The 26,135-nt window shown below is 44.4% G+C and overlaps 1 protein-coding gene across 5 annotated transcripts in view; it reads right to left on the bottom strand.

The window, feature by feature from the left end:
• Nucleotides 1-26,058, bottom strand: part of ZZEF1 (zinc finger ZZ-type and EF-hand domain containing 1) — a 136,898-nt gene extending 110,840 nt beyond the window's left edge. For all 5 annotated transcript variants that reach the window (XR_009211131.1, XM_032138334.2, XM_032138333.2 and 2 more), the window contains exons 1-2: nt 25,564-26,058; nt 6,192-6,336 (exon numbers count right to left, since the gene is read on the bottom strand). Coding sequence is in view for 4 of the 5 variants with exons in the window: in XM_032138334.2 (XP_031994225.1) it covers nt 6,192-6,336; nt 25,564-25,917 (499 nt within the window). In the remaining variant the exon portion in view is untranslated. The remainder of the gene's footprint in view (nt 1-6,191; nt 6,337-25,563) is intronic.
• Nucleotides 26,059-26,135: the final 77 nt, after the last annotated feature.

Genomic DNA, 26,135 nt, shown 5'->3' on the forward strand with positions numbered 1-26,135 from the left:
GAATAATGATTATTTGTTTCAATCCAAACTTCAAAAATGTATAAGCACTTAAACACTAATAGACGTTTTTAAGGAAGTCTTACATATAGAATACAAGGTAGAAATAAAGTTCAGTGCATTAAGAGTAAAAACATAACTGCTTTTATACTAAGATACTAAGACAATGATAATGACAATACAACCACTACCATTACCACAGTTTCCAACGGCATTTTACAACCAATAAGGTGCTTCCACATACATCATATCATTCCATCCTCACAATAAGGTGAGGTGGAGGCACAGAAGGTACAGCTACCCTTTTTAACAACTGAGGAAAATGAGGCTTAGGTGACACATCAAGATGTCAACTGATAATAGGGAACCCCCCATGAGGCCATCGGTACAGGCTGGGAGAGAGAAGGCAGGGTGACAGGAGTGGGAACCATGGGCATTTGAGTCACTTCCTCATGTAATTTGCTTGTGCCTTCAGGACCTGCTCAAGCCCAGTCACATATATACCACTTCCATTTGATGATGGAATGCTGCTGTGCACACCCAACTTTAGGCTGGATGGGTCAGAAAGCACCCAGTTAATGACAGGCAGTTCAGGTCACATGGTAAATTGCTGACCCATAGTCAAATGTTCAGTTTCTACCAAGGCCCAGAGCTCTCTCTCAAAAGAAGAGTAGTTATCTGCAAAAGATGGTAGGGCCTTACTCCAAAATCCTAAAGGCCTCTGCTGTAATTCACCTATGAGGGTCTGCCAAAGGCTCCAAACAGCATCCCTGTCTGCCACTGACACCTCAATCACCATTGGATCTGCTGAGTCAAATAACCCAAGGGGCAGAGCAGCTTGCACAGCAGCCTGGACCTGTTTCAGAGCTACCTCCTGTCCTGGACCCCTCTCAAAACTGGCAGCCTTTCGGGTCACTGGATAAATGGGCCAGAGTAACACACCCAAATGAGGAATGCATTGCCCCCAAATCCAAGTTGGTCCAGTAGGTGTTGTACCTCTTTCTTGGTTGTAGGAGGGGCCAAATACAGCAACTTATCCTTTATCTTAGAAAGAATATCTTGACAGCCCCACACCACTGGACCCCTAAAAATTTCGCTGAGGTAGAAGGTACCTGAATTTATTTCAGACTTATTTCCCACCCCCTAGCACACAAATGTCTCACCAATAAGTCCAGTGTGTTTGCTACTTCTCACTCACTGAGTCCAATCTGCATAATGTCATCAATGTAATGTACCAGTGTGATATCTTGTGGAAGGGAAAGTGATCAAGATCTCTGCAAACAGTATTATGACACAAAGCTGAAGAGTTGATGTACCTGAGGTAAGACAGTGAGGGTATATTGCTGGCCTTGCCAGCTGAAGGCATATTGCTTCTGGTGGGCCTTATGGACAGGAATGGAGAAAAGGGCATTTGCCAAATCAATGGCTGCATACCAAGTATCAGGAGATGTGTTAATTTGCTCAAGCAATGAAACCGCATCCGGTACAGCAGCTACAATTGGAGTCACCACTTGGTTAAGCTTACAATAATCCACTGACATCCTCCAATATTCATCCGTCTTCTGCACAGGCCAAATAGAGTTGAATGGGAACATGGTAGAATCAACACCTCTGCATCTTTCAAGTTCTTGATGGTGGCACCAATCTCTGCATTCCCTCCAGGAGTGCAATATTGTTGCTGATTTACTATTTTTCTAGGTAGAGCCAGCTCTGATGGCTTCCATTTGGCCTTTCCCACCGTAACAGCTCTCACCCTACTGGTCAGGGAGCCAACCTGGGGATTCTGCCAGATGCTAAGTATGTCTATTCCAGTTATGCATTGGGTCCCATTCTTTCCCAATCAATGCCCTCATTTTAACAGTAGACACCTGCTGAGGCTGAGCATGCACCTTTCATTGGAGGTCAGCCACTCACATGATATGAGCTTGTATCTGATTTTCTACAATTTCAGCCCTTTGTCTAAAGAGGTAAGACTCTCACCCAGGGCAATCTTGGAAGATGTGAGGCTAAGTACGCATTTCTGGAGACAGAATCTCTGAGCTCATCCTCTTCTTTCATCACTTTGTCCAGCAAACTTAGGAGCACCAACCAACTTCATTATAGTCCTTGGTTCTCCATATATGGCCAAAGGTATCATGTATGGAGTCACTCAACTCCTTGATTCTCAAGAGAGGTGAATCGGGAATATCAGGTGCATTTATTCTGCACAACTCTCTTAACAGTTCATGCCAAGGACTATCAGCATTCTCCATACTATTAGAGGTAGACTCCTTAGCATTTTTGGGTCTAATCAGATTAAACAGCCAACTCCCAAAACTACAAAACCAACTAAAGGAATCCATCCTTAAAATTCTGTTCCTCAAAGTCCGGGCGCAGTAGCTCATGCCTGTAATCCCAGCACTTTTGGGAGGCCAAGGCGGGTAGATCATGAGGTCAGGAGTTCCAAGAGCAGCCTGGCCAACATGGTGAAACCCCGTTTCCACTAAAAGTACAAAAATTATCTGGGCGCGGTGGCGGGTGCCTGTAATCCCAGCTACTCGGGAGGCTGAGGCAGGAGAATTGCTTGAATCCGGGAGACAGAGGTTGCAGTGAGCCAAGATTGCACCACTGCACCCCAACATGGGTGACAGAGCAAGACTCCGTCTCAGAAAAAAAAAAAAAATGTTCCTTTAGAACCCCTTCTGGTTTCAAAATCTGTATGAGTCAGTGTTCTCCAGAGGGACAGAAATAATAGGATATATGTACATATAAAAGGCAGTTTATTAAGGAGAATTGGCTTACACAATCACAAGGTAAAGTCCCATGACAGGCTGTCTGAAAGCTGAGGAAGAAAGAAGCCAGGGGTGGCTCACTCTTTTTCTTAGCTGACTCCACTGTAATACCTGAGCTTCATATTTAGGATACTGCTGATGCTGCACTGATTTGCTCAAAACCTATGTGAAAAAACAGATTTGGTGCAGTGGCTCACGCCTGTAATCCCCACATTTCAGGAGGCTAAGGTAGGTGGATTGCCTGAGCTCAGGAGTTCAAGACCAGACTGGGCAACATGGCAAAACGCTGTATCTATGTTAAGAACAAAACAAAAACTCGTTCATATAATGGAAAAAGTGTTTTCATATGCTAAAACTTTTGGTAAATTAACTTAGCCTTCAGTAAATGAATTCCAAGCCTAATGAAATTGGAAAAGGTACTGTTCTCTTTTTTTAAACGCTTAATCACCAACACCATGAGATACAAAAGGAACTAGTTTTAGTGCAGACGAAGGTTAGAAACTAAAAATTCCCACCACCAAAGCAACTTCAGCTTACAAAGGTTCCTTCCAAGACTGATGAATTGGGTGCTGACGAAAAGTTTTGAGTAGGAAGTCCTAAGTCATGAGCCTGCTATGTAAGTGCCTTGAGATTTGGACCCTGATGTTTTCTCAATCTCATCCCCCATTTCAGCAGTCATCCAGCACAACAGTGCACTACAAATTATCTGTTGGTGGATTCCCTGGTCTCAATCCCTTTGCTTTCCTCCCCAAAACTGTCTGAGGTGTCCAAACAAAGCTCCTGATGCTATCCACATGCTGGTAATGCAAAAGTGAAGTAATATGTAAATGCTAAGATAAAAGCTAGCTAAAGATAATTCAGGCCGGGTGCAGTGGCTCACGCCTGTAATCCCAACACTTTGGGTGGCCAAGACGGGTGGATCACTTTAGGTCAGGAGTTCAAGACCAGCCTCTGGCCAATATGGTGAAACCCCATCTCTACTAAAAACATAAAGATTAGCTGGATGTGGTGGCAGGTGCCTGTGCTCCCAGCTACTCGGGAGGCTGAGGCACAAGAATCACTTGAACCCAGAAGGTGGAGGCTGCAGTGAATGGAGATCTCATTGCACTCCAGCCTGGGTGACAGAGCAAGACTCTGTCTCAAAAGAAAAATAATAACAATAATTTTAACTGCCATGAGACTAGAGAAAAAGTTAACATGTATACAATTACATAATTAAAGACAACCTGAGAGAGAATGGAAATACACATTTTTTTTTCTTTTTTTTTTTGAGATGGGGTCTTGCTCTATCACAGGGCTGGAGTACAGTGGCGTGATCACGGCTCACTGCAGCCTCAACCTCCTGGTCTCAAGCAATCCTCCTGCCTCAGCATCCCCAGTAGCTGGGACCAATGGTGCATACCACCATGACCTGCTCATTTTTTTCTTAAGAGATGGGGTCTCACTATGTTGCCCAGGCTGGTCTCAACTCCTGGCCTCAAGCAATCCTTCCACTTCGGCTTCCCAAAGTGCTGAGATTACAGGCATAAGCCACCATGTCTGGCTGGAAATATACATTCTTCATTAATATATGGAAACTATCCTTCCCTAGCTCAATACATCACTCAGCAGTAAGTAATCCAGAGGAGCCAAGAGCAATCAGATTTACATTTATGTGTCTATCAAATCTATTTTACCTCCATTGCTGCCCTAGTGACCCTAAGTATTATGACACCAAGTGCACAGAGCGGGAAAAGTGCTGAGGTAAAGTAAACCAAGATTAAAAGGAAAATGTACAAAGTTTCTTTCTCTTTCAAACACAATTGTCTTCTCACTGGAAAAAACAAATGTTAATTTTATTATGATTCTGTCTTTATGTGTAAGTCTGAGCTCCCCCAAAAAAAAGCACAAAAACACAGGTCATGTCTTTTCTTTTTTTTTTTTTTCCAGACGGAGTTTCGCTCTTGTTGCCCAGGCTGGAGTGCAATGGTGTGATCTCAGCTCACTGCAACCACCACCTCCTGGGGTTCAAGTGATTCTCCTGCCTCAGCCTCCCGAATAGCTGGGATTACAGGCTTGCGCCAACATGCCCAGCTAATTTTTGTATTTTTAGTAGAGACGGAGTTTCTCTATGTTGGTCAGTCTGGTTTCGAACTCCTGACCTCAGGTAGGGAACTCCAACCACCTCGGCCTCCCAAAGTGCTGGGATTACAGGCGTGAGCCCTGTGCCCCGCCAGCATTGCTTAATTTTAAGCTATTTTTATTCTTACTTAAATTTCTGAATATAGTAGTCCTCCCTTATCCACAATTTCAGTTACCTGTGGTCAATAAAGACCCCAAAATAGGTGAGTATGGTACAGATACTGTGAGATACAGAGAGAGAGAGAGAGAGAGAGAGACCACATTCACATAATTTTTATTTTAGTATATCGTTGTAATCATTCTATTTTATTGTCAGCTATTGTTACTGACCTCTTCCTTTTTTTTTTTTGAGATGGAGTCTGGCTTTGTCACCCAGGCTGGAGTGCAGTGGTGCGATCTCGGCTCACTGAAAGCTCCGCCTCCCAGGTTCACGTCATTCTCCTGCCTCAGCCTCCTGAGTAGCTTGGACTACAGGCGCCCGCCACCATGCCCGGCTAATTTTTTTGTATTTTCAGTAGAGATGGGGTTTCACTGTGTTAGACAGGATGGTCTCGATCTCCTGACCTCGTGATCTGCCCGCCTCGGCCTCCCAAAGTGCTGGGATTACAGGCGTGAGCCACCACGCCCAGCCTGACCTCTTCTTATTATGCCTAATTTATACATTAGAATTTACCATAAGTATATATATATCAGAAAAATATATAGTATATATAGGGTTGGGTACTATCCTATATAGTACCCCAGATGTTTCAGGCACCCACTGGGGGTGCTGGAACATCTCCTGCATTGGGTAAGGAGGGACTACTGTAATAGCTTTCTAAAAAACCACTAAGTGCTTACCACATGCCAAGAAAAATGCCCCCAAATGTGAGGACAGAGCAGAAGTAAGACAGAAGGTCCCTGCCCTCATGGAACTATAGTACAGGAGTGAAGACAAACACTTTACTAATAATTGAATAATGAATTGATCAATTACAATGGTAGTATGTTGCAAAAAAGAATGCAGGATGCTAAGAGAATGAACAGTGAAGGCCAAGGAGGGCTTCTGTAGTGAAATAAAGAGATCCAACAAGGAAAGCGGCCACGTGACAAGGGTTCATGTTATAAAATGGTAGAACTGCTTAGCCACCACCGCACTGGGGGATGAAGGAGATGACTAAACGAAATGCTAATTCAGATCACGTGCCTAATGCACACTGTTGGGGGAGTTTACTGCATGTGGCCACAATTTTGCCTAATTTCAATCAGTAGTATAGCAAAGTTCACCTTGGCTCTAAGACAGCACCTAGATGGAAGCCTCACCTGGAACCAGAGAGCAGGCCTGCAGTTGTCTGATGATGTGGCTCAGCTCCCCCTGAAGATTAGCTCCACTGGAATTCTTGAGGGCCTCCAACATGTTCTCGGCATCAACTGTCCCATCACCCTCAGCATCAAACTGGGCAAAGGCCTACAAGATAAGAGATGCAAGAAAATCAGGACTGTTTCAAGTAACTGTTTCTTTTATTTAAAATTCTCAAGACCAGTGATTTATTTATTTTTGGTTGCAGGGAGAAGAGTCCATATACATCAACCAAAGATAAATTTAGAACAGGAACTCACTGTGCTTTGTAGGATGTATGTATGCAAGTACACATGTACACGCAATTTTATCATCTTGTTTGTATTCCAATCTATATTCCAAGAGAGTAACCATTTAGTAATCCAAGTGAGTAATTATGTAGTAAGTCTCCTCCCCACTAAATAATTTCAGAAGGAAGCAGCCACCGTAAAGTTTTTCAACTGGTTGCGAAGTGCCGGAATATAAAGAATTGGCTTAGAATAGCACCTCGACTTTAGCTGGGCTTTTTCTTTTCCCTTTTTGAGACACGGTTTCGCTCTTGTCGCCCAGGCCGGAGTGCAGTGGTGCGACCTCAGCTCACTGCAACCTCCGCCTCCCGGGTTCAAGTGATTCTCCTGCCTCAGCCTCCTGAGTAGCTGGGATTATAGGCGCCTGCCACAATGCTCACCTAATTTTTTTTTTTTTTTTTTGTATTTTCAGTAGAGATGGGGTTTCACCATGTTGGCCAGGCTGGTCTCGAACTCCTGACCTCAGGTGATCCACCCACCTCAGCCTCCCAAAGTGCTGGGATTACAGGCGTGAGCCACCATGTCCACCTGGGCTTTTTCTTTTAAACACTCCTTGGACACAAGAGCTAATTTGGTTTATCTGTTTCACAGCCCTGTTTTCACCAACCTTTAATTGTAATCTAACTTGCCTCTTGCCCATGTTGGGCCATCTGGGGAACCTGGTACAGTAGAGTTTGGTTTAAATCTGCTCTATCACTACTCTGCTATGTGATCTTACCTAAGTTTCTTTACCTCCATAAGCCACAGCTTCTTGATCTGAAAGATGGAGCAAATATTGTCAAACTCACAGGCTGCTGCCTGGATTAAGCAACATTTGAACAGAACCCAGTACAGTGAAAGCACATCGGTCCTGTAGTGTTCCCCTTCACCTTTCTAACCTCACTCTCTGGTGTCCCTGACCCCCTTCCCTTCCATCCTACAAGACTTACCTCACTTAGCAACTGCCCTCTCTCCCCAGATTTCAATACCTTCCTCAACAATGCCTTCTGTCCTCCTGCTGATACTCTCACTCACACATCGCCCTCACCATGCAATACTTCAGGAGTCTTTAAGCCTCCTTTCCAAGTAACCCTCTCTCTTTCTTAAAACTCCTGCCCCTTTTTCTTATTTCTCTCCTCCATGAAATAGGAAAACATCCTACAGAGGATTCATGACTAACATAAATACCCCATTTCCATCATAGACCTCTGAACAATGCAGCGTTTAAGAGGAACAAATGCAAATTCCTGTATTTGAGTCCAAAAAACATGGGCATAAATGCAGTAAGGGGGACAGTAAGCTTAGAAGCAGCATGAAAAAGATCACAGCATTCTTTTTGCCTCTATTCAACCTGGCAAGATTATACAAAAAGTTAATAGGATCAAAGACTACACTAATCAAGGTGTAACATTCAAAAGGAGAGCAGGTATTATCTTTTTCTACTCTGACTAGACCCAATCAAGAAAGGTGAGTTTGGTTTTGAAGCTACACACCAAAAAGAAATGAATGAAAGAGATCAGAGGACAGAAACCATGATAGAGAGAAGACTAGAAACTGTGCCCTAGCCGGGCGCGGTGGCTCACGCTTGTAATCCCAGCACTTTGGGAGGCCGAGGCGGGCGGATCACGAGGTCAGGAGATCGAGACCACGGTGAAACCCCGTCTCTACTAAAAATACAAAAAAATTAGCCGGGCGTGGTGGCGGGCGCCTGTAGTCCCAGCTACTCGGAGAGGCTGAGGCAGGAGAATGGCGTGAACCCGGGAGGCGGAGCTTGCAGTGATCCGAGATTGCGTCACTGCACTCCAGCCTGGGTGACAGAGCGAGACTCCGTCTCAAAAAAAAAAAAAAAAAAAAGAAACTGTGCCCTGTTGGGGGAATCTTAAGTGTAGAGAAAAGAGGCCTGGGAGTCACACAGTCCTGATGGGCTGTAATGGGAACGAGGGAAGCTGCAGTTAAAATTCATGTCATTGGATAGAAGACAGAGGGAAATACTCACGATAAAGGTGGACCTGTCTGTTGTCATGGGGTATAAAGATGGGTTAGGAGGCCGGGCACGGTGGTTCACACCTGTAATCCCAGCACTTTAGGAGGCGGAGGTGGGTGAATCACGAGGTCAGGAGTTCAAGACCAGCCTGGCCAAGATAGTGAAACTCCGTCTCTACTAAAAATACAAAAAATTAGCCCGGCATGGTGGCAGGCACCTGTAATCCCAGCTACTTGGAAGGCTGAGGCAGAGAATTGCTTGAACCCGGGAGGCAAAGGCTGCAGTGCACTAAGATCACACACTGCGCTCCAGCCTGGGTGACAGAGCGAGACTCTGTCTCAAAAAAAAGAAAAAAAAAAAAAAAAAAGATGAGTTAGGAGGCTCTGGGAAAAAATGCCTACCCTATCCCTCAAGGCTTCAGAGCAGTGTCTGGACAACCAGCCATCAGGAGTGTTCATAGTTCAAAAGAAGTCATACTAAACAAATGCATTTACCTCTGTTCCCTCCCAAAACCCACTAAGACAATATTATCAAGAGATCCTGGGGTGTGTTGTGTTTTAAGCACACAAAGAATACAAGATGCAACAGCTACAAAATTTTGGAAGCTTGGAAACAGATGGCTAAGTAGTACCTGGTTGGTTGATCCAAGAAGGTGGAATTCTAATCTGGGTAGGCAAGGCTGAGAAGGAAGCTGCCCCATGCTGCAGGCCCAAAAAGACTTAGGGGCTGGTAGTAACAGATGCTGTGGAAAGTGGATGTAAGTGGTAAAAAGCCTATTTTAAAAAGCAGAACTGGGCCAGGTGTGCTGGCTCATGCCTATAATTCTAGCACCTTGGGAGGCCAAAGTGCCTCCCAAAAGGGTGGGTCACTTGAGGCCAGGAGTTCAAGACCAGCCTGGCCAAGCCAGCAAAACTCCATATCTACTAAAATTACAAAATATTAGCTGGGCATCATGGCACACACCTGTAATTCCAGCTACTCCAGAGGCTGAGGCACGAGAATCACTTGAACCCAGGAGGTGGAGGTTGCAGTGAGCCAAAATTGCAGCACTGCACTTCAGCCTGGGTGCTAGAGCAAGACTCTGTCTCAACAACAAACACAAAACAAAACAAAAAGCATAACTGACTGGATAAATGCTTTTTTTTTTTTTTGAGAAACAATCTTGCTCTGTCACCAAGGTTGGAGTGCTGTAGCACGATCAGCTCACTGTAACCTCAAACTCCTGGGCTCAAGAGATGCTCCTGCCTCAGCCTCCCAAGTAGCCGGGACTAAGGCCTATGTCACACCTGGCTGATCCTTTAATTTTCCTGTAGAGAAGAGGTCTCACACTTTACTGCCTAGGCTGGTCTCAAACTTCTGCCTTCAAGAGATTTTCCCACCTCGGCCTCCCAAAGAGTTGAGATTATAGGCGAGTTACCACACCCGGCTCTAAATGATCTTAAGGAGAAACCGGACTTTTTGTTTTGCTTTGAGGAGAAAAGGGCGACAGCAGTGTTGCATGTGTTTTTTAAAGTGTTATTTTGTAGAGATACATAATGAAATATTTATGGATGAAATGATATGACGTCAAGATTCACTTAAAAATAACATGGATAGGGGAAGGAAAAAGCAGGGGGCAGGTTAGAACAAATTAAATTGGCCTTAAGCTGGTAATTGTTGAAACTAGCTAATTTTACTCTTATTTCTACTTTCCTATGTTTAAAACTTTCCTACTAAAAAAAAAAGCCAGATACCCCCAATCCTGGCAGAAATCTGGGGGTGTATTCTCTCGAGAGCAGTATGGCATGTGGACTAGAAAATACCAGGCACAACTGAAAGTGAGAATACCACACTGAGAATAGGGACACCGATGTTTACTTGCTCAATGTGTAAGACTCAGTCTTCCCCCAGGTTTCTCAGAATGCTGGCAGCTAGCCCCATAGCCTCATATCCTTCAGGCAGATGACTGGAAAAGCAGTCTCTGGGGAACCTGGTAAGCTCAGGGAACGCTCCTATAGCCGCCAACACTGGGGATCTCCCAACGAAAGGGCCAGCCAGTTCATCTCGCTGTGAGTCCACCAGTTGACAAGCCAGACACAAAGAGCAACCAGCTTTTTAGTCCCCCATTCTTTAATGAGTGGACAGCCCAGGTCACCTGGACATTTGAGTAAAGCCTTAATATAAAACTCAGAAAAAACAACTAGGAGAGGCCAGGTGTGGTGGCTCACATCTGTAATCCCAGCACTTTGGGAGGCTGAGGCCAGCGGATCACTTGAGGCCAGGAATTTGAGACCAGCCTGGCCAACATGATGAAACCCCGTCTCTACTAAAAATACAAAAAAATTAGCTGGGCATGGTGGCGCATGCCTGTAATTCCAGCTACTCAGGAGGCTGCAGCACAAGAATCGCTTGAAGCCAGGAGGCGGAGGTTGCAGTGAGCTGAGATGGCGCCACTGCACTCCAGCCTGGGTGACAGAGCCAGACTCTGTCTTAAAAAAAAAAAAAAAGACAACTAGGAGAAAAGACAGACTATGCAGGGAAAATTAAACTTCAAAAAGATGATTAATACCTTCAGAGAAATATTTTTCTAAAGTTTTTTTTTTGTTTTTTTTTTTTTAATTTGAGACAGAGTTTAGTTCTGTCACCCCAGCTGGAGTGCAGTGGCATGATCTCGGCTCACTGCAACCTCTGCCTCCCAGGTTCAAGTGATTATCCTGTCTCAGCCTCCCAAGTAGCTGGGACTACAGGCTGGCTAATTTTTTGTATTTTTTGGTTGAGATGGAATTTCACCATGTTGGCCAGGCTGGTCCTGAATTCCTGGCCTCAAGTGATCTGCCTGCCTCGGCCTCCCGAGTGCTGGGATTACAGGCGTGAGCTACTGCGCCTGGCCAAAAACATTTTTTTTCTTTTTTCTTTTTTTTGAGACAGAGTCTTGCTCTGTCGCCCAGACTGGAGTACAGTGGTGTGACCTCGGCTCACTGCAACCTCCACCTCCCGAGTTCAAGCGATTCTTCCTCAGCCTCCCGAGTAGCTAGGACTACAGGCATGCACCACCATGCCCAACTAATTTTTGTGTTTTTAGTAGAGATGGGGTTTCACCATGTTGGCCAGGATGGTCTTGATCTCTTGACCTCGTGATCCACCCACCTCGGCCTCCCAAAGTGCTGGGATTACAGCTGTGAGCCACTGCACCCAGCCCAAAAAACATTTTTAATACCAACTTTACTAAGGTATGTAATTCACACACTATAAAGTTCATCCTTTTAAAGTGTATAATTCAGTAGGTCTTAGTATACTCAGAGTTGTGCAACCACTACTCTCATAATAGATATTGCAATCATGAAAGAACAGGATATTATTACTAAAAACAGGATACTGAGAAAATGTTTAAAAGCTCTTGAAGGCAGTATAAATTAGTTCGATCACTGTGGAAAGCAATGCGGTGATTCTTCAAAGAGCTAAAAACAGAACTACCATTTGACCCAGCAATCCCATTACTGGGTATATACCCAGAGGAAGAGATATCATTCCACCATAAAGACACATACACACTAATGTTCACTGCAGCACTATTCACAATAGCAAAGACATGCAATCAACCTAAATGCCCAACAATGACAGACTGGATGAAGAAAATGTGTAGTCCTTCAACATAAATAAGGTAAAAAGAAAAAAAAGAGGGCCAGGCGTGGTGGCTCACACCTGTAATCCCAGCACTTTGGGAGGCCAAGGTGGATGGATCACAAGGTCAGGAGTTCCAGACCAGCCAGTCCAATATGGTGAAACCCCATCTCTACTAAAAATACAAAAATTAGCCAGGTGTGGTGGTGGGCACCTATAGTCCCAGCTACTCGGGAGGCTGAGGCAGGAGAATCACTTGAACCTAGAAGGCGGAGAAAAAGAAAAGAATAAAAAAGAAAATATGGTACCTATACACCATGGAATACTATGCAGCCATAAAAAGAACAAGATCATGTCTTTTGTGTGAACATGGGTGGAGCTGGAGGCCACTATCCTTAGCAAACTAAGGCAGGAACAGGAAACCAAATACTGCATGTTCTCACTTACAAGTGGGAGCTAAATGATGAGCACTCATGAACACAAAGAAGGAACAACGGACCCTGCGGCCTACCTAAGGAGGGAGGGTGAGAGGAGGGAGAGCAGCAGAAAAAATAACTATTGGGTACTGGCTTAGTTGTAACGTGTACAACCAACCCCCATGACATGAGTTTACCGCTATAACAAAACTGCACGTGTACCCCCGAACCTAAAAAGTTAAAAAATAAAAATATGAGGTCGGGCACGGTGGCTCATGCCTGTAATCCCAGCACTTTGGGAGGCTGAGGCGGGCAGATCAACCTGAGGTCAGGAGTTTGAAACTAGCCTGGCCAACATGGCGAAACCCCATCTCTACAAAAATACAAAAATTAGCCGGGCGTGGTGGTGGGCACCTGTAATCCCAGCTACTGGGGAGGCTGAGGCAGGAGAATCGCTTGAACTCGGGAGGTGGAGCTTGCAGTGAGCCGAGATCTCGCCCTTGCACTCCAGCCTGGGCGACAGAGCGAGACTCCGTCTCAAAAGCAAAACTAAATAAATAAAAATAAAAAGCTCTTGAAAATGAAAATATCACAACAAAACAAAAATCTCAAAGGAAAGGTTGGAAGTGAAGTGAAGTGACAAAAGTGCCCACAAAGTAGAGCCAACAGACAAAACTATGGAAACCGGGAGAGGAAAGCGAAGGAAATCAGGGGACCAGTTCAAGACGTCCCACATCCAAACAAGAGTTTAAGAAAGATGGAATGCAGAAAATGTAGGGGAGGAAACCACTATCATTATGCTTCAAGATCATTTCCCCAAACTGAAGGACATGAGTTCTGTGACTGCAGGGGCTGATTACCCTACACACGGGATGAAAGTGCATCACAGTGAAATTTTTTAAGACTGAGGAAAAAGGGAAGTCCTACTTCCAGGGAGAAGAAACAGTTTCTATGTCAAAGGTCAAGATTCCAAATGGGACTCAATCAGCAGTCACACGGAAGCCAGAAGGCAATGAAAGCAGTGACTGCCACATTCTGGGGCGTGCCCTTTCTAACCCGGAAGTCAATACTCAGCCCAAATCCCATCAACTGTGAGAGAGCAGAAGAAAATCATTCCTACACATGCAAGGTTCTCAAAAGATGAACTACTCAATCCTCCCTTTTTCAGAAAGCTACTAGAGGACACAGCCACCGGAATGAAGAAATATGCCAAGACAGGAGAAGAATGGGATCCAAACAAGAGAAAATGAATCCCCAGGATGATGGAGCTTCTCAGATGACGCCCGGACAGCCGACCTAGAGAATAAATCTAGATTAAAGCAGATCAGAAGGATTCAGGAAATACTTCCTTGAGAAGATGAAGTTGATAGAATGCTCATGTGTTTAAACATATTGAACGTCTCTGTTAGAGGAGATTTAGACAACTGGCAGAAAATCTGGGACTAAACTAATTATAAAAGACCGAAATTAAGAAAATAAAAGTACCTATTCAATTGTTAACTCCAAAGAAAATAAAAAGATGTATAGGAAAAAAAAAAAAGGCCAGATGCAGTGGCTCATGCCTGTAATCCCAGCACTTTGGGAGGCTAAGGTGGGTGGATTGCTTGAGTCCAGGAGTTCAAGACCAGTGCGGGCAATGTGTCAAAACCTCCACTCTACAAAAATATACAAAAACTAGCCAGGCATGGTGGCACACACCTGTAATCCCAGCTAGTCGAGAGGCTGAGGTGGGAGGATCACTTGAGCCTAGGGGGTCGAGGCTGCAGTGAGCCAAGGTTGCACCACTGTACTCCAGCCTGGGTGACAGAGCAAGACCCTGTCTCAAAAAAAAAAAAAAAAACCCAAAAAAACACATGGTACTACATGGCACAGCAATGTAAAGAACTTACGTAATCATAATAAGGTAAAGATCAAAGCGTGATCTAAACAAAATGGACAGAATTGTAGAAGGAGGACAGGGGACGTGCATGCATAGGAAGGTGAAAGACAACCTAAGTCTCATCACTGATGGTGGAAATAAAATAGAGAAAGCCTAAAACTGAAAACAATCCCAAAGAACATAAACATATTACTTGGTAATACAGAGTTAAACACTCAAGAACCAGCTAGAGTTGAAAACTAATTGTTCTTGGGGAACGAGACATTGGGACAGGACGGCAGGAAACCATTGTTTCTTCTTCAAGTCTTGTCAGCTATATACCGTGTGCATGTCCAACTGATAAAAATAAAAGTCTAAATTTTCTTTTTTTCTTTTCTTTTTTTTTTTTTTTTTTTTTTTAGACACCAGGCTGGAGTGCAGTGGTGCGATCACGGCTCACTTCAACCTCTGCCTCCAGAGTTTAAGCGATTCCCATGCCTCAGCCTCCCGAGTAGCTGGGATTAAAGGCATGCGCCACCATACGTGGCTAATTTTTGTATTTTTCCTAGAGCTGGGGTTTTGCCATGTTGGCCAGGCTGGTCTCGAACTCCTGGCCTCAAGTGATCCACTTGCCTCGGCCTGTAATCCCAGCGCTTTGGGAGGCCAAGGAGGGCAGTTCACGAGGTCAGGGCATCGAGACCATCCTGGCTAACATGGTGAAACCCCGTCTCTACTAAAACTACAAAAAATTAGCCAGGCGTGGTGGTGGGCGCCTGTAATCCCAGCACTTTGGGAGGCCAAGGCGGGTGGATCATGAAGTCAGGAGATCGAGACCATCCTGGCTAACACGGTGAAACCCCGTCTCTACTACAAATACAAAAAATTAGCCAGGTGTGGCGGTGGGCGCCTGTAGTCCCAGCTACTTGGGAAGCTGAGGCAGGAGAATGGCATGAACCTAGGAGGCGGAGCTTGCAGTTAGCTGAGCTCGCACCACTGCACTCCAAACTGGGCGACAGAGCGAGACTCCATCTCAAAAAGAAAGTGGAGCAGGTGGGGGAAGAAGGAGGTGGCACAGAGCATAGCCTCATCTTCTCCGAGGCCCTGTGGTGGGAACACTACACTACCAGATAATAGCTACTTCCCAACTTGTTCACATTATAGCATACTGAGAAAATAATGATATTTGTAAGACTCAAGGTCTGAGGAGATTAGCACAGCTATCATTCATTCGGTTGGGAATGACACACAGACTTGGAAAGTCTGAATCAATATTTGGGCACTCGTTAAATGCCAGGCACTGAGCACAGCATTTTATATGCTATAATGGCATTTATTCCTCATAACAGTAACAGTACTATTAACCTCCCCATCTTATAGTTGTACAGAGAGGTCAGGTACCTTGCCTGAGGTCACACAGCTAGTGTTTGCATCTAAGGCTTCAGGGTTCATGTTCTTCACTACAACTCCCTTCCCCTTCCTTTGACCAGATAACCCCTGGGGTTCCTTACCATCTGGAGACCAAATGCTTAAAACCTCTTTGCTCCATTACTTTCCTCCATCTATAAAAGTTGCTTTCAGCACCTTTTGTCCAGGTGAACGCCTATCAACTCTAGAAGAGAGACTCACTCCCTCTAAATCTCAAGGTAGCACTCAAGTCCCACTTCCACCAAAACTTCCACAAATCAAGCACTCCCTGCACCTCCAACTTCCCATACAACTCCTGCTGTGTATTGCTAACAAAAATTCTATATAACCAAGGCTATAAAAATAGTGACATTTTTGCTATTTTTTTTTTCCTTTTTGAGACAGGGTCTTTATCTACCACCCAGGCTAGAGTGCAGTAGCATGATCACAGCTCACTGCAGCCTTGACCTCCCAGGTTCAAGTGGTCCTCCCACCTCAGCCTCCTGAGTGGCTGGGACATGCTCAGCTAGTTTTTTATTTTTTTGTAGAAACAAAGTCTCACTATGTTACCCAGACTGGTCTCAAACTCCTGGGGTCAAGCAATCCTCCTGCTTTGGCCTCCCAGACTGCTGGGTTTATAGGCATGAGCCACTGCGCCAGGCCATTTTTGCTATTTTTAATAGATTCTATTGATTCATCAATAGTTAATGAATATGATAAAAGGGATTTTCGAATAAAACAAAAACAAACAATTCTGGCTAAGAAACAAAATTACCACAGCTTTGTGAACAGCTTCACCAAATAATTATGTAATTTCCTAACACTCAGAAACTGACTGTCTTAAGAAAAGAAATGTTCAGGTTTGCTACCCAGGAGTCTGAGGTGGGAAGACGACTTGAGCCTGGGAGTTCACGGTTGCAGTGGGTTGTGATCATACCACTTACTCCAGCCTGGGTGACAGACAGAAACTGTTTTTTTTTGTTTGTTTTTTTTTTTAAGTATGTTTACATAGTCTCCCTAAACCTCAGCTTCCTCATTAAGCTTGGGTTTTCTCCACTGTAAAATGGATTTAGATGTGAAACAGGGTTTAGTGAGGATTAAGCAGGATAGTAATATAAACAAATTCTATAAACTAAGGAGTACCACATGTTACCTATTGCCATTGGTTTTGAACTTTAAATGTATTTTCAAAATCCTGGCCAAAAGACTTTACAGAAGCCCATTTACTCATACATTCATTCAGCACTATCTGATAAGTTGCCATTATACACACACACACACACACACACATATTATATAATATATACTATATAGTATATATTATGCTATATAGTATATATAATATATGCTAATAATTATATAACATATACTATATAATTATATACTATACTATATATCATGCTATATAATTATATATATTATATATAACATATATAATATATACTATATAATTATATATTATATTTACATATAATATATAATTATATATTAGATATACTATGTAATTATATAGTATGTGTAATTATAATATATAATTATATAGTATATATTATATATGTTATATATAATATATATAATTATATATACACATAATTATATAGTATATATTATATATGATATAGTATACTATATAGTATATACCATATCATATAGTATAAATTATATAATAGATACTATATAAACTATAATATATAAACTATATAATATATATCATATAGTATATAGTATACACTATGTATTATATAGTGTATACTATATATTATATAGTATATACTATGCAGTATATATTATATAGTTTGTACATTATGTAACATATATACTATATACTATATATATTATATAGTATATATAATACCTCGTATATTAATATTATATATATTATATTAGTGTTATATTAATATGCTATATAATATACATAATATATAAATACCTGATCCTGTGCTTGGCTCTGTGGATACAAGGATGATACAAAGATGAATAGGGCACACATAGTCCTTTCCCTTCAAAAACCTCACAGCCTAGAAGACAGATCTGTAAACCAACAGCAGCAATGTAATAGGTGTGACAATTACAATGAGAGAAGTAAGAGTATAAACTATTTACAACAGCCAGTGTTAGTGAGCACCAGGCAGAGTTCTAAGCCCTTCACATGGATCAACTCATATTTTCCACAACTCTAAAGGTAGGTACTACCTTTTTGCTGGTGGCGAACAGAGAGGTTAAGTATTTTTTTTAAGGCATATGGTTAGTACATGATGGAGCTTGAATTTGAACCCTGGAATGACTCCAGATGCCACTATTAACCACTATACCATGGGCCAACAGACACTCCAGGGATGAGAAGTCCAAGACAGGGAGGGGCGTTAGGGGAAATGGCCCAGAAAAAAACAACCCTTAAACTGTGCTTTAATGGATAACTAGGAGTTTGAAAGTATATGGCGAGGGAGACGCAATCTCAGGTAGAGGGGACAGAGTGTCAGCATACATACTGTATGGCAGATAGTGAGAACTATGACCTGCCTGGTGTGGCTGGAAAGGAACAGGGCAGGTGAGGAAGAGAGGGCTAGAGGTCAGAATAAAAAGAACCTGGCAGACCCAGGATGAAGAGTTCAGCTATTACAGTAAGGGCACCATGGGGCCACTGGAGACTATTGAGGGTGGAGGGCACTGATCACCCCAGATCTGCATAAGCTCTCTTATGTGTGGGACCTACAAATCTCTTAAAATATGTGCCTTTGTGCCAGATGCGTTGGCTCACGCCTGTAATCCCAGCACTTTGGGAGCTCAAGGCAGGTGGATCACTTGAGCCCAGGAGCTCAAGACCAGCCTGGGTAACATGATGAAACCCCATCTCTACTAAAAACAAAAAAATAAGCCTGGCATGGTGAGGGGCACCTGTAGTCCCAGCTACTCAGAAGGCTGAGGCAGGAGAATTCCTTGAACCCGGGAGGCAGAGGTTGCAGTGAGCTGAAATCACCACTGCACTGCAGCCTGGGCAACAGAGTGAGACTCCATCTTTAAAAAAAAAAAAAAAAAAGGTGCCTCTGTACAGCCTGAATCCATTCTCCAGTGTCTCTGAGAGTGCTCAACCACCTTCTGTTACACACATCCGTGATGCTTTCCAGCTCATCTCCTCTGGACAGTTCTGACAGCAGTAACTCTCTTCCTCTAGTGAACTGAAACCTGCCTCCTCGAAGTGACCATCCCTGGGGCCATTCAGAACACATCTACTCTTTCTGCCCAGAGACAGCCTGCAGATCACTGATAATAGTGATCAGGTCCTCAGAGTTCCCACCAAACCCTTCTCCATTCTTTCCACCAGCTCTCCATTTGCTATGGTCTCAGTCTCATTCCCATCCTGATTGTCCCCTTTGGGATCCCTCTAGTTTGTCAATAAACTTCAGAACAAGTGCTTCTCAACTTTTATTGGCTGATCCAGTAAAATATACTTTGCGTCATGACTTAGTATACACATAATTGGTATCAAAGATCCAAGAAACAATGTAATACTTTTTCTCATCAGTTACAATGTACTCTGATATTTTTCTCTTTTTTTTTTTTTTTTTGAGACGATGTCTCGCTCTGTTGCCAGGCTGGAGTGCAGTGTTGCGATCTCGGCTCACTGCAACCTCTGCCTCCCGGGTTCAAGGGATTCTCCTGCCTCAGCCTCCCGAGTAGCTGGGACTACAGGCGCACGTCACCACACTCAGCTAACATGGTGAAACCCCCGTCTCTACTAAAAATACAGAAATTAGCCAGACATGGGGGCAGGTGCCTGTAATCCCAGCTAATTGGGAGACTGAGGCAGGAGAATCGCTTGAAACGGAGAGGCGGAGGTTGCAGTGAGCCGGTATTGTGCCACTGCACTTCAGCCTGGGCGACAGAGTGAGACTCCGTCTCAAAAAAAAAAAAAAGACATTATAGAGGCTAGAATAAACATCTTGGAACTGAACTACAACCACAGAAAACAGTAACACTACCGATTACAACACTTATTGAGCACTGAGCAGGTGAGCTGGTTTTATGCGTGAGGCAACTGAGACACTCTGGTCAAGTAAGTTGACCAAAGTCATCTGGCTTGAGAATGGTGGAACCAGAACTTGCTCACAAGCAGGTTGGCTCGAGGCCCAATTCCCAAGCTCAGTTTAAAGAACAGCAGAATGAGCGGACTCATAACATGGCACACCCACTGATGCTGTTACAGGCTAATTACACACCCATCCAGGTTGTTATGAAAGGGGTCCCTTTTCGGGGGAACACAGGGGACAGCTTGCAGGCAATGAGTACCAAGGTCCCAGCCGGTTCAGACTCTAGACTAGGTGCTGAGGTATCATTCCCAAAATGGGCCATGCCCTCTCACTTCAGTATATTTGCATATGCTGTGCCTTTCAAACAGAAAATCTCTTTCTTCCTTTGCCAGGCAAATTCTTCCGGCCTCTCAAGCCTTGTTTTGGTGAAGCCTTTCTCAAACTCCATGCTGCTGGTAAGTGCTTCTCTGTGGTCCCTGAAATTGGAGTGGGCTTAGGGATGGAGCAGGGAGCAGACAGGAGGAGAAGGAGAGCAAAGGACAAAATTCCCACATACGTGGGAAACGGGACAATAAAGTGGCTGCTTAAAAAGCACTGGGAGACAAGGGTAGAAGGTATGAGAGTGTAAAGGCTGCTCCACTAGTCAGATGTGATTCTGAAGGCAATGGGGAGCCACTGAAGTTTCTAAAGCAAGGCAGTACCATGGTGAGGTGGTATTTTGGAAATCAGGGAGAGACAAAAGAGCTGTGGCCTTTCCTCCATAGCTCTCCTAGGTCATGAATTTCTCCAAAGAAACCAATACCATTAACTCCCCCACAGCAAAGCACACAAAGCCAAAGTAAGCAAAAATAATCTCCACTCGGCCAGGCATGATGGCTCACGTCTGTAATCCCAGCACTTTGGGAGGCCAAGGCGGGCGGATCACAAGGTCAGGAGATCGAGACCATCCTGGCTAACACAGTGAAACCCCATCTCTTACTAAAAAATACAAAAAATTAGCCGGGCATGGTGGTGGGCGCCTGTAGTCCCAGCTACTCAGGAGGCTGAGGCAGGAGAATGGTGTGAACCCGGGAGGCGGAGCTTGCAGTGAGCCGAGATTGTGCCACTGCACTCCAGCCTGGGCAACAGAGACTGTCTCAAAATAATAATCATCATCATCTCCACTCACCAAGGATCTTTCCTGTACTGCCTCATCACCATCCACAGCCAGCCATCCCTTACCAAAGACCACCTGTGTACAATGGTAGTGCAGGCAGGTGGCTGGCAGCCTCACAGCCTAGCTGCACAACAAGGCCAGACGGTATGCTCTAAGTGCCAAAGGATCTGTACAGAACAGATAACAGGAGCCTCAGGTGTAGGGCTGAAAACACCATCATGGAGACACTATCTGAATCATGCCATAGAAGATGTGGTGCTGACCAGGTGACAGTGCCAAGGTGGGGAATCTTCCAGAACTGATAGCAAGGTCCATACAGGACAATGCAGGCGTCCCACTAGCCAGCACAGGGCTCGTGCGGGGGGAAGATAAATTAGGTAAGGGAGTTAGGAACAAAGCAGGCATCCCACTAGCTAGCACAGGGCTGGTGCAGGTGGGGGAAAGGTAAATTAGGTGAGAGAGTTAGGCTGATGTGTGGGCTTCAACCGATTCAGGCAAATACATATTTGGTCCCTTGGGTAGTGGAGAGCGGAGGGCTCCCGGCTGAGGGCAAGAAAAGCTGGCAGCCTGCTGTTGCTTTATGGTGCACACACACAGCTCTTAGAGTCGATAGTCTTAAAAGGGCAGATAACCACATCTGCAGATTCCTACGGGCACAGTTCCTGGGTTCAAAGCCATTCTAAATTAGGTGATTAATACTTTTCACATAATAATATGAAGATGGACATAGGGCTTTTCTACAAACTTCCTGTAAACCCAAGTGACTAAGAACCTTTTAAAGTTTTCACAAAAACCATATTTAACTGTTTCCTTCAATGTCAAGAAATATTAAAAGGTTACAGGCTGAATATAAAATATGAGGTTTGGGTGTGTGGGGACTACGACTTCTACAGTCTCCCAAAGCACCTGGGCACTGGCAACCACCCAGGCCTGTGCTAAGATGATGAACAGAGATGAATCAAAAAGGCCCTTCCCTTAGAGCTTACCACCCCACGAATTTCACAAAGTAGGCACCAAAACTATGTGGCAAATTAATAATATACAACCTATTCATATGAAATTTCACTTTAGGGCCATCTGCTATCATCCTGTGCTCAGCACGTTTTTCTGCCCTAGAAGATTTTCTAGAATCATGCTCTAAGAGCATAAATATCTAATCTATAACCTCTGATGTGAAATAAGAACTTAATTTTAATTCTATTTCCCCTCTACATGGCAGTCAATTAAATATTGCTCCTTGTGAGCAAACTAAAGAGTACCTTCTCCCTGGACCACACCTACCATGAGAGAAGGTGTGTTGTACTATAAAATGATAATGTTTCAGACTTTGGTCCATGGTCCAACTCCAAGAACTTCTTTATAACACCTCCTCAAGTAACTGAGGTCACAGGAATGTGAAAGCAAGACAGCTGCGTGGACACGAACGGCAGCGTAGGTTGGGAAGCCAAAGAAGAAACATGTTAACACTTGGAAACTCTCAGCATTAGAATAAACCATGCACACCCGTGGCAATCTGTTTTACCAATGTTAGCTCTTATAAAAACGAATGACGGAAACAACTTGTCATTTTAGTTGCCACTATAAAGACATTACTTCACAAGCCCTTCATCTTGCAGTAAAATATAGCAGTATATTCTCAAAAGCTTAGATGTAGATTAACAATGCAGAATTAACTGTGTAAGTATACACAAAAGTATATACTTATTCAAGTCTAAGGATAGACATTCTTAAAGCACAGAATCAAATGCATGGCTAATTCTTATCTCCTTTGGCTAGTCCTAACTTACTAGTCCTTACAGACAGAGCAGCCATCATGAGATTATCATGAGAGAGGGTGGCCACTGTGAGATTATCACAATCAGGTTTTTAAACTTTGGCTAAGCCTCACTCACAGAACTCAATGACCTGGCTATGTCAATCAAAGACTGCCAAATGTAACTCAATTATTTTCTCTCCCCTTCCTCAATAATTAAGTCCTGATTTTTAGCTGAATATATGGCCATGGAAAAAGAATCTTGTCTGAATTTTGGCCTATGGGATGTAAGCTATGCCCATAAGAGAGTGGGCATGGCTCCTTCCTTCTCCTTCCCTTTTCCCTTTCTTGCTTGTTGGAATGTGGAAAATGATGGCAGGAGTCAATAGAATTACTAAGTGGAAGATGTCCGTGGAGGATGACAGCACAAGATGGATGAAGCCAGGTCCCTGATGATGATAAAACTGCCACATCAACCCTGGACTGCCTACCTGGACATTTTCCTAAGAAAGTAGCTTCTTTTTATGTTTAAACCACTGATGCATTAGGTTTTCTGTCCCTTGAAAAAGTTCTGTGTATCCCTAATACACTATACCAGACTTCTTCCAGATTCTCTGGACTTTGGACTTTTGTGGATACAATTTCCTCTGCCTGAAACGCTGTTACTACCTCCTGTAACACTATCTGCTTTCACCATTCACCTGTGGGCTGAAATGTTACGTTCTCAGGTAAGTCTTGCTTGAGCCCTAAGTGAGGTTAAATACACTTGCTATTTATTCCTTATACCTTCCCTCCATTAACACTCACCATATCTTATAATTACTGGGTTAATATCTGTCTCTTCCACCACAACTACATACTCTTTAAGGGCAAGTATCTGCTTTGTCCACTGTCATCCAAGTGAGTGGCACTCAATATACGCCCAATAAACATTTGCTCAGTGAACAATAACGTCACAACCACTGAGTGATTTCTAGACCACACCTCGAGTATTTCTTGACCTTCTATTAAGGGACTCCTATGAACTCTATAAAGTTCTATTTCTGTCAGATACTCTCAGAATGTAAACAGTGTTTCTCTCCATTTGCCTTTGCTCAAATCTGCAAAGTGCCAGCTCCTTCAACAGTTCTGCATGGTTCTTCCCACTACCACTTCATATTCTCACAATACACATAGATACTAGAGGGAAGGAACTATGTGTATTCTTGGAAAAAAAAAAAAAAAAAAAGATCTTTCATTAACTAATACGAAATTTTTTTTTTTTTTTGAGACAAGAGTCTCGCTCTGTGGCCCAGGCTGGAGTGCAGTGGCGTGATCTCAGCTCACTGCAACTCTGCCTCCTGGGTTCAAGCAGTTGTCCCACCTCAGCCTCCCAAGTAGCTGGGATTACAGGCACCCGCCACCATGCCCAGCTAGTTTTTGTATTTTTAGTAGAGATGGGGTTTCACCACGTTGGCCAGGCGGGTCTCGAATTCCTGACCTCAGATGATCCTCCTGCCTCAGCCTCCCAAAGTGCCGGCATTACAGGCGTGAGCCACGCGCCTGGCCATGACTATCATTTTTAAGGGCTGGGATGCCTTAAAGGTACTTTTTTCATAAGAAACACACAAACTACATTATCTGAATTCTGGCCATGTACAGGAAGACATTCTTAAAATATTTTAAAAGCCTCTGATTTTAAGATGAACAGAACCTTTTAAAGGCATTACAAGTACCCGCTGGTTTACTGCTTTATGTACTCACCCTTCACGGCCACTGAAGTTTCTGGCTGACTCATTTTCACAAAATAAGTACCTTTTTGGTTATACCGTGGAGTTAAAAGAAAGAGGATCCCAGGAAGGAGGTAGTGACACATTAAAAACAAAAAATAGGGTGGGGGTGGAGGCAGAGAGAGCATCAGGAAGAATACCTAATGGATGCTGGGCTTAATACCTGGGTGATGGGATGATGTGTGGAGAAAACCACCACGGCACACGTTTACCTATGTAATAAATCTGCAAATCCAAATCCTGCACATGTACGCCTGAATTTAAAATAAAAGTTGAAAGAAAGAAAAAAAAACAAACAAGAGATCTAGGTGATAGCCTGTTTTACTAATGATTGACTGGGTAACCCTGAATCAGTCTTCTTAACTCGAAGTGAAGCGCCCAGTAAATAAACTCCCAAGATGCCTTGCAAGGAAAATATTTTGTTGCCAAATCAATTTGCTCTCTTAATGATTTAGCAGACATGATCTTGGTGATTATATGAAGAACTGTATAATTACAAGTATTCACAGGAAACCTGGTATTTGCCTATCAGTTTCAGATCCTATGAAGGTTTAAATGAGTCTAATATATGGTTCTTTAAGGATCTACAAACCAGTATGTATTTTGGAAAAGCTGGTTTTTGCATGAGGAGGATAGGTTTTAGAACGTGAGCCTTTCCAGCGTGTTACTACTGTCTTTCCACAATTATTCGGTGCCCACACTGAATTCGGAAGGTGCTGTGTAAAAACCTGGACAGGACAATATAAAAAATGGTTTTCAGCGCCACTCCTCCTATCCTTACATCTCTTTTCTCTCCAAACTGTTCGAGAACCTGATAAAAGATCTCCAGAGAGTAGCGTCAATCAACTGCACAAAGGTCTGCATTACAACATACAGACACATGTGGGCTTGTCCAGCTCTTCAGAGCAAGGACGGCCTAATGCAGGCATTCCAGACCTCTAACACAGGTTAAAGAGAGACGAAGCAAACGCTTGGTAAAAAGCTGGAAACACCTCATAGAGGTCCCCGCCTGGCCTCTCCAAAGCAAATGCCCACCTCTTCCTTCAGTCCCCTGGGGGCGACCGCCCTGCCCCACCCCCGCAGTCGCCTGCCGGTCCTGACCTCCTCGAACTGCTCGCTAGAGCAGCCGGCGCCGCGAGCCTCCAGCAGCTCCCGGAACTGCTCCAGAGTGACGGACTCTTCGCCGCGGCCCAGCCGCTCTTCCAGCCAGCGAAACAACGCGCCGCGATGCCTCGACACCAGCGACTCGCAGGGGGGTGTGGGCAGCAACGCAGCAGCAGCCTCTCGCAGCCTGGCCGGCTCCAGCAGCGCCGCGGCGGGTGGTAGCGCTGGAGCCGCGAGGCCCGGGCCGGGGGTCGTGCCCGAGACCGCGGCCCAGTCCTGGTGTGGGCCCCAGCCCTCGCCCCCGGCAGCTGCCGCTTCGTCTTCACTGCTGTGACTCGGAGCGTTCCCCATGGGGTCTCCGTCTTGGGCGCCTGGCTCTGCAGCCGCCGCCGCCTCCCCGCCTCGACCTGTCAACCTCCGACCACAGCCGGCGGGCGGGGACGGGGAGGAGACGACGGCGGCCTCTGCGGCTTCCGGCTTCCTGGCCGTCAAGCGACGACCGCTGTCGCAAAGGCGCCGTCACGGAGATAGGCGGCCTCTACCAACTCACGACAGCTAGGCGGGGAGCG

This window comes from Hylobates moloch, unplaced genomic scaffold (genome assembly GCF_009828535.3).
Source record: "Hylobates moloch isolate HMO894 unplaced genomic scaffold, HMol_V3 SCAFFOLD_19, whole genome shotgun sequence".
NCBI lineage: Eukaryota > Metazoa > Chordata > Mammalia > Primates > Hylobatidae > Hylobates > Hylobates moloch.